A 9,504-nucleotide genomic window follows, 5' to 3' on the forward strand; every position below is an offset into this window, starting at 1 on the left:
GAATTAGCTTGTCTAATTTTAAAATAGACAAATGATTGAACAAAAATACCTGTTGGTATTGTTAATGAGATTATACTAAATTCTTAAATTAACAGAGTGAATTGATATCTTTATTCAATTTGTCTTCTATGTCTTTCAACAGTGTTTGAAATTCTCCTCACATAACTTGTACATCCTTGCTACATTTATTCCTAAAGATATTATATTCTTGGTTTCTATTATAAATAAGCAATTTTCTTATATCTTCTAACTGCTTATTGTTTGCATATATATGTGGTTACTAATTTTGTACTAACATTTCATAGTTTGTTACAGTTTTTCACTTGATTCTCTTAATTTTCCAGTTTTTCACTTGATTCTACTAATTTTGTACTAACATTTCATAGTTTGTTACAGTTTTTCACTTGATTCTCTTAATTTTCCAGTCATATAATAGCAATATTACTATAATATAAACTCTATAAACAAAGGAAATTTTTAGTATCTTTTTTCTCCAGTACCTAGAATTTAGTAGGGACTCAATACTTCTTGAAGGAAGACCTAAGGTACATTTAGAACCCTCTATTCTGAATATAGGGACTGTACTTTTTTTTAACATAGCAATAGCTTTACCTCTTCCTTTCTAATTTTTATGTCTTTATTTTCTTTCTCTTAATGTATTTGCTAATTCATTGAAACACTTAGTACAATGTAGTACAGTGGTGATAAACATTCTTATCTGTTTTATAGTTGGAATACCCCTTTGTTTCCCATTAAGCAAGAAGCCAGGGCTTGGGGCTGATATACAAATGTACTTATCACCTGAAGGAAACCACTTAACCCTAGTTAATTTTACTTTAATCAAAATGATGCTAGATTTCATTATCCACAGAGATGATATTGTACTTTTTCTTAGATCAATTAATGTGATGAATTATACAGATTTTTTAAATATTGAATATAGGGAAAGCTTTGCATTTCTAAAATAAACTCTATTGGTGATGATGAGTAGGAATTCTTTCAACGTGCTAAGTTCTGATTGCTAATTTTTTATTTGAGATATTTCATCGAGTACAGTAAGTCTCTAGTCTTATTCTCCTATGCTTGTTGATTATTATGTTGTTAATTGTTATGTTGTAAATTTGTGCTTTGCGTTTTTCTTGATTGGGCTGGCTAACTTTTTGTAAAAAAAATAAACATTAAGGTACTTTTTAATTAATCATAAATCTATAATTTGCTAACTCATTTTCTGCATTTATCCTTATTAATTGCTTCCTTCTGCTTGGTGTCATTTATTTTGTTGTTCTTTTTCTAATGTTTAAGTAAGTGGTTAACAATTTTTTATATACCCATGAGTTTTCATCTGAGCACTGCTTTGGCATAGTACATATAAGTAGTACTTTCAGCAACACTGTTTTCTAAATATTCTGAAATTTTATTTTTCCTCAAGTGTTGATTGAGAAAGCAAGAGCCTTTCTGTTTTCTGATTTCTAGTATTATTAAATTGTGCCTATTTTGAAGTTCATTATAGTTTTGTATATAATTAAAGCTCATTTTTGTAAATATTTTAACAGGCACTTGGAAAAAAAGTACAGTCTCTATATTCAGAATAGAGGGTTCTAAATGTACCTTAGGTCTTCCTTATTAATTATGTTTCTTAGAATTTCTATATCTCATTTCATATTTTATTCACTTGATCTGTCATGACTGAGAGGTAAATTAAAATTTCTTACTATTGTTTCTTCTTTCATTCTTTTTTATGAGTATATGGATACAGTGATAATCAATGCATATATATTAACAACTATTTTATCTTCACTGTGAATCATATCCTTTGGCAATAAAAAGCCAATTTTACATTTCATTTAATTCTTTCTGTCCTTAATTCCACTTTTATATAAAAATAGAAACCTTCATTTCCATTATTTATATTTACCTGTATAGCTTGTATGCTTACTTTCAATATTTGTAATTATTTTTTCTTAAGGTATCTCTTATAAGCATTATTAGATGAGTCAAATCCCTTTACATGTATTGATATAACAGATCAGTTTGTTTACAGTTCTTTCAATTATAGTATGCTTTCTGTTTTGATTGTTTAAAAAAAATTTAACTTTAACAAACCAAATATGCTGCGTTTTATTTTCCTTCTTTTTTGTGGGTAATTTTTGTTCTAGTGATTATCCATATGTTAATACTTTCCTATTGTTTTCAGTTAAAAATAATTTTATATGAGCAATATTTAAAACTAGTATATTTCCTCTTCCTCCTCAGCCCAATATTAATCGATAATTTTATCTCTGTTAGAGTTTACTCTTGTATTGTTAAATAGGCTTGTACATCTATTACTTGATTTGGCTGCTTAAACTGATATTATTTGTCTTCTAGCTACTAGAGATTATGTAATTAGTAAATTTATTCTGCCTCTCATCTTCTTTCCCCTTCCCCTCTCAATTATTGTTAGTTGTATCATTTCTACACTGTGAGAGCATATAATGTTTACATTCTGTTCTACCATCCCAATCCTTACATCTCTTTCTTAGTTCTACAGTTTAAATGTATTCGAAACCCACTAACATTCCCAGTAATCTCTTGATCAGCTGAAATTAATGATTATAATGGTTTCTTCAGAAATGACTCATGAGAACAATTCCCTCAAATTTTTGCATGTTCAAATCTGTTTGTCTTTAGCCTTTCCATAGCATAATTTGCCTAAATATAAAATTCTTAGTTCACATTTTTCTTGAAAATATTGAAAATGCTATTCTTTTGAATGTTGCTATAGAGAAGATTAAAGTCATGCTGATGTTTTTCCCTAAATAAGTGACTTGAGTTTTTGCTTGGCTGCTTAAAAATTATTCTTTTATTTTTTTAGCTCTAACAATTTTCATAATATAAGCTTTGCTATTGACCTTCTTGGCTAAATTTTTTTATTACATTTCTATTAACACAGTAAAATAAATCTTCATTTGTTTTATGAAAATTTTCTTTAATATATCTTTAAATATTTTACCTTGCTTTTCTTTAAGAATTTCAGTTATGCAAATGCTGTATCTGCGTGGTCCATATATCTATTTGTATCTCTTTTTTGTTCATTTAATTCAGTTTTATTATTTCTATCTCCCATGTTTCTCATTGAGTTTTCTGCAGTGTCTCGTGTTTTCCATGTTCTTCTCAGTTTTGTCTTAATTTCTGTGATAATTTTAGCACTTTTTTCCTGAACCTACCAGCACACATTTCATCTCTTCCTATTGACCAACTATTTTTTTCTTTAGGTGTTATATTTCTTTTTTGTGTTCTTCCTTCACGGAGTTCTTGTAATTGTTTTTATTCATGGTAAAATATTTAATAACAATTTTCATTCACCATGTGAATGAAACAACAATTTTCATTCATCATTTTTCTAGTGACAACTTTTGTTAATAAATGTTACTCACACTTTCCTTTCCTTGTCTTTGATGCTGCATGTGTTCCTTCTTTATCACTCAACAAGTAAGTTGGATTTTCTTGACTAGCTCCTGGTAGTATAGGGAGCAAGGAGGGGGCTTTTGCAGTTTAGCTGCCACCAAGGTAGACCAACTCCCGAATATGTGCCTTCTATGTGGTTTTCTATGTGCTTCTTCCACCTCTCTGAATTAAACTGAGTCCAGAGGACATCTACCAGTCTTGCTCACCAGTTCCTGTACTTAGTGTTGTAAGCAGTGGATAGAGCTTTAGTCTTCCCTTCAGGAGCTGTCTTTTTTGTTGGCTTTCTGAAATCTACCCCCACTGGGCCCTTGAACATTCATGCTGTTCACTTCCTGCTACTTGACTTCTGACCAACCCCAAGTGTTGTTTGTTAGCCTTTATATATATATTGAAATATAGAGATATGTATCTCCTAGTTTGCTAAAAATAAAGTTTGTGAGATTTTCCTTTTTGTGTGTGTGTATGCATAATTTTAGTGTTTTGTTTTTTTAATTGTACTCCATAGGGGTTTGGGGTTTTTTTTGTCCTTTTAAAATGTTTCCATGGAAAGAAATGGATAATGCTGACTTATAGAGACATTTTTATACCAGAAATACCTAGGTTAATTTTAATAATCACGACCAGTACTAAGAGGGAAAAGGGAAGTAAAAAGGAAAGAATGGGGATAGGCATGAGAGGAAAATGAGGGAAAACAAATTATACAAAGTTTGTATATAAATTTTAAAATACAGTGAAACATACCAAAAGTAGATTATGATATGATTTCTCTGGATCGTAAAACCCATTTTCATAGTTGACATATCTATTCTTTTTTCAACGGCTCAAGAATTGATTTTATTAGAAAAGTGAAGCTGTTGGAATATGGCAGAGAACCCCAAAAAGATAATATATATCCTTGACCTGAAACCATGGCCAAGGGTAGGACTCTGGATGATCACTCAAACACATACAGACACTGTTCAAACTCTCTAAGTGTTGCTACTTCTATTCTGGTCAACTGGCCTGTTACTTTCTCATATCACAAATAACACTGGAGAACAACAAAGAATTCAAGGAAAAACAGTTACAACCTTTGCTGCATTTACATTTAAAACATGAAGCCTCTGCTTTAATGATGTAAAAACTTCCAAAAGAATCAACTTGGAAACTAAGAGAATATGATCATTAAAATTAGCTAGAAGCAAATATTCTTCAGAGCAGTCAACCTGGCTGTTAAATCCTTTTATTATTTTTATAGAGGAAATTTCTCCAGTAGCCATAATAAACATAAGGCAAAGGAAATCAAATGTCCACTGCAGCATTGCTAAAAAGCATTAACATTTGGGTAGAAAATCCATTTTATAATGCGTTTAAAGTAGTCTCCAAGGTAAAAAAAAAAAAAAAAAAAAAAATGTTGTAATCACATTAAGAAATGATTCTTATAACTCCCTACACATCTGCTTTTTTGAGGGGTTAAGGGGAAGTTCAATGTAATAAATTGATGTGTTAAGTGAAAATGCAGTACAAGTTTTTTCTTAATATTTTTTTTCCTTTAAATACCATAGGATATGTGTCCTTTCAGGTTAGAACCTGACAAATCTAAAAGTACCAGAAGAGATTTTCCTAAAATTCCATTCATTCTTCTCTTCTTCCTAGCAAATATAAAAAACACCTGGTGCTTTCTTCTACTTTTCCAGGAAAAGTACTATTTTTAAAAGGATAAAGGGGAAAACCCTGGAGAATCTTGGCAGAAATGAAGACATTGAATAAACAAAAATATTTGAATATTTGAATTAATAGTTCTGAGATAAGAGACAAGTGATACAAATGGCTGGCAACACAAATACCAAAAAAGGAATAAAATTTTCTTAACTTTGTCAAATCACATCTTAGAAGCTTTAGTAATTTTCCCAGGAAAATGAAAGAGGGAACCATTTATTATACACACAAACTAACCACTTCTTATACAAACACAAAAAAATTCTCATAGAATGACACACTTCTTTTCTACTTTTCGTCCATGCAAGAGTAAGATAAGAGAGATATACGAGTAAGCGTGAGATATTTGGATGCTGTGATTTGCTTTAACTTCTCATGGCTTCAGATGAAGAGTGTCTGACTTCAGTCTTTCTCCTTTCCTTTTTGTTCTTAGGGAGATATCAGCTGTGGTGGGGGGGGATCTTTCCCTATCTCTTCTCCCTCCCCTGCTCTCCTCTTCCCACTCCTAGTTTGGACTTTAACTCTCACTAGAGTGATTTTCTCCTCTCCTACTTCCTTCACAGCGAATCTATAACATAATTCTCCTGACCCTTGTTCTTCATTCCTTTATGTTACAGCTCTTCTTCCCTCCAATTATTCCCTTTTTGTTCACACTTGCCTAAGTATCACAATTGCTAGAACATAAACAGTGCTATATGCAAACAGGAACTTTTATTCACATACATATACATGAGTTATATTACTCAGCTCTATCCAGTCACCTCCACAAAGCCCCATCCAACTGTTATATGTACTGCTCATTTCATGTGAGATTAAAAAAGGCACAGAGTTAAACTAATCACTAATTGAATTTACACTGCTCTTCACAAACAAAATTCTGAAATCAACCTGAGAGTAAATAAACAGGTCTCAAACACGCCAACCCTTATTCAGCTTCTACCCATTTTGATCTAGTCACAGCACTTGTGTGCCTTCCAAAAGCACTCTGTCTAGCATGCAGCTGGACAAAAGTTAGTCCTCAAACCCAGAAGAGAAGGTATTGATAGATTTCAGATTGAGAATGGCAGTCATGACAATTCATATCCCAGAAAAGGAGAATCATACCTTTGTAATTGCAGTGAAGACCTTTTCCAGAATGGCATTTGGCTGGGCAATCTGTGGTCCACTGGCCTGAATGTTGAGGGCTATGGCACATGGTTTGGCCACAAACCTAACAACAACAAAAAAATCATAAGTTATTCTTTCTACAGCTGTTCTTACTGCCACGAGTTACATATTATTCAATTATCCCAACAGAGTGCTGATAGGATTTTATGGGTGAACATTGCCAACACTCATACGTCGGGAGCTATAAAACAGATTTAACTTTTTTTCTCTCCTTTAGTTCCCCAGCAGTAACAGTAAAAAAAAAAAAAAAAAAAATTCTTTTAAAACATTTAAACCTCTTGATCCTCAAGTTCAAATAAGACAGAACAGATAGAAAGACTGTGGAATACCAAACATAAGTGTATAAATGAGATACATAAACAAAATGAACCATGATTTTGAAATGGCATTATTTATAGTCATTTTACTAACACCTGACTAGCAATAATCATGTTATATTTTTACAATGAGAAAATGTTTACTAAGCATCTGATTACACATGCAGAGAGTGTGTTTCTGATCACCCCAGTCATAAAATTGTCCATTTTTGTCTCTATAATCAAAGTGTGCTATATTCAGCTCCAATTCTTTATGGCTTCTTAAAATTTTCTGCTTTGCGGTCGTTTGCTTCTTTCTCAGAAGGAGTAATGAAGGATGTCAAGCAGTATGATGTCCCAGACAAGCTGAAAAGTCTGAAGTGATTATGAGTATCAGCTGCACTGTTTTTAGCCTAAGCACATGACTGTGTCTAGAAGAATGGGAAGACTGAGCTTCATTTCTGGTCATGTCTGATGTGTGAATGAGGTATTAAAGGCGTGTAAGCAGAGGGCATGAGGCCCAAAGGTATGGTGACGTGTCTAAAACTTTTTCAAAAAGATAAAGTATTTACAACTTTAAGAGTTGTTTTAGACTAAATAATAAAGAAATAGGGTTCTGTCAATGTTCCTTTTCAGTAGTGACATGTAACATTTTCTACTAATACAAAATAATATAATATGAACGCATCACTCAAATTAATTTAATGTTGGCCAAAGGCACAAATGTACAAAACAGATCATAAGTAAATCTTAGATGAAGTGTTTTAGTTGACAAGATTAGAGTAAAAAAGTAAACAAAGAAGAAAAAATTTTTTTAAGTAGGACTATTGAAGTTTATATTTACAGTACCGCATAATATCCTTCCGAGCCTCATTTCAAGTAAAAGAGAAGAAGATATTTATTCAAACAGGAAAATAAAACACTGCAGTCTATGGCCATGCCACCCTGAACAATCCCGATCCCGTCTGATCTCGGAAGCTAAACAGGGTCGGGCCTGGTCAGTACTTGGATGGGAGACCACCTAGGAAGACCAGGTGCTGTAGGCATAAAAAACAAAAAAATAAAGGATTATAAGCTGCCAAGGTTCTTGCAATCTGTAAGGTCAATCAAAGGTTGTCCCGCCTAAAATATAAATTAAAAAATAAATAAAATTAGATAAAATAAAATAAAAATAAAACACTGCTCATACAAGCCTAATCCAGAAAAATGTACACAGAAAATGCAATATAATACTTGTTTCACTAGGCTCTCTGGGACAAAGTTAGGAAGAAAGAATAACTACTTTTTCCTAATACATATATCTTCTAGAAACTAGAGTTTTCTCAAACTTTTGCAATCAACCTTTTGGAATGTAAAATTTTCTCAGACATATTACCTATGTCTCTACCTTCTTAAAAAGAAGTATGACTTTTTCCTAATGACCCTGAGTCTTTACCATGAACAGTAATCATAGTGCTATGGCTTTAACTAGTTGGCGAAAGAGATGGAGTTTGATGGGGAATGACAGGAGGAGAGTCCAGGACTTGTTTACTTGACCATGTTTCCTGCTTTGTGGTTATTTGCCTCTTCATCATAAGATATAATGAGGAGTCTGAAAAAACACGATGTCTGGTAAAAGTGAAAAGGGAGGGGTAAAATAACAAAATTAATTAGGTGTGAAAACCAAAGTCAACTGTTCCAGTGGTTTTCTTCTACTCTTCTCTGTTAGATTTTTTCCCCAGCCTTCCCTCCTCTTCCCCAATCCCACAACTTTTGAAACGCTGTGTTCAAATTGCTTTTCAAACTTTATCATCATCCTTGTAACATCCTCCTGGTCTTATACATGGTCTTCTTTCTTCTTCTAAAGAGTGAAATTTCTAAGGGCAGAGGCTGACCATTTCCTCTCTACACGCCATGACAATGCCTGGGCAAACACAGGAGGGAATCAAGAAATGCGATCAACAGGCTACGTTCAGTAAACACGTTTTCACTGTTGCTATAGTTGTTTTGATTGCTGCCGACAAGTTAACAGACCTCGGTGTGTCACAACAACACAGCAGGAGAGTCAAGGAATTCACGCTACAGAATCTCTTCAAAAGCAACTTCCTCACCTTGGCTATCATCCTCCAGCAACTTACAAAAGCATTCAAAAAGGTTTTTAGTATCTACTACACAATACCATGTTATACACCTCTCTCTTATCTCTTTCTAAGCTTCAAATCCCCTTTTAAAAACTTCTCCAAAGGACTAACAAAAAACTGCTTTTCAAGAACTAATGAAATAGCATCTTGAAGAAGCCATATCCTTTGATCACCAAACTTATCATATTTGAATAACCAAAATGAACAAATTAATATCATGCTCAGTGAACAGATTTTTAAAGCACTGTCCAAAGGCTAGTGTGGGAATCATCTCTGCTACTATATGGCTGTGGAGCCCTAGCTGCAGAAATTAATCTCTCTGTGCCTCAACATCCTCATATGGAAAAATTTATAACAATAATAATTATTACATATGTATATAAATTGCATGTATACAAATATATGTTTTTAACCATGTTAAACATTTAATATATGTTAAAACAATGTCACATGATCTCTTTGTCTAAAATCTTTGACGTGAGCCAAGTGTATGATTTTGTACCGTAGCATTTACGCATCATCAGTGCATCAATGGGCCCAAGAACCAACTCAGCTTCAGCTACGCTGTGCCAAGCTATGTGCATCCAACAAGTTCTAAAAATACCAAGCAAAAAAGAAGAGACCAGAAACCAAGGCACACAACCAAAAAAGACAATGGAATCATGCAGAGTAAGCACCTGTTTTGGTCCGCTTGTCCCTGCATCATGATGAATGGCCCACCTTTCTGACAGAAGTGTCCCTATTTGATATTTTGCCACAGTAATTTTTTAAGGGTC

At 33.0% G+C, this 9,504-nt stretch overlaps 1 protein-coding gene and 1 non-coding gene across 2 annotated transcripts in view; one reads left to right on the forward strand and one right to left on the reverse strand.

The window, feature by feature from the left end:
- Positions 1–9,504, reverse strand: part of CERS6 (ceramide synthase 6) — a 272,206-nt gene that overhangs the window by 188,076 nt on the left and 74,626 nt on the right. The window contains exon 2 of the mRNA XM_011358174.2: positions 6,250–6,355. Coding sequence (XP_011356476.1) covers positions 6,250–6,355 — 106 coding nt within the window. The remainder of the gene's footprint in view (positions 1–6,249; positions 6,356–9,504) is intronic.
- Positions 7,536–7,654, forward strand: LOC111739967. The gene has a single exon (XR_002780419.1). It is a non-coding gene; the product is annotated as a 5S ribosomal RNA (ribosomal RNA).

This window comes from Pteropus vampyrus, unplaced genomic scaffold, assembly GCF_000151845.1.
Source record: "Pteropus vampyrus isolate Shadow unplaced genomic scaffold, Pvam_2.0 Scaffold2, whole genome shotgun sequence".
NCBI lineage: Eukaryota > Metazoa > Chordata > Mammalia > Chiroptera > Pteropodidae > Pteropus > Pteropus vampyrus.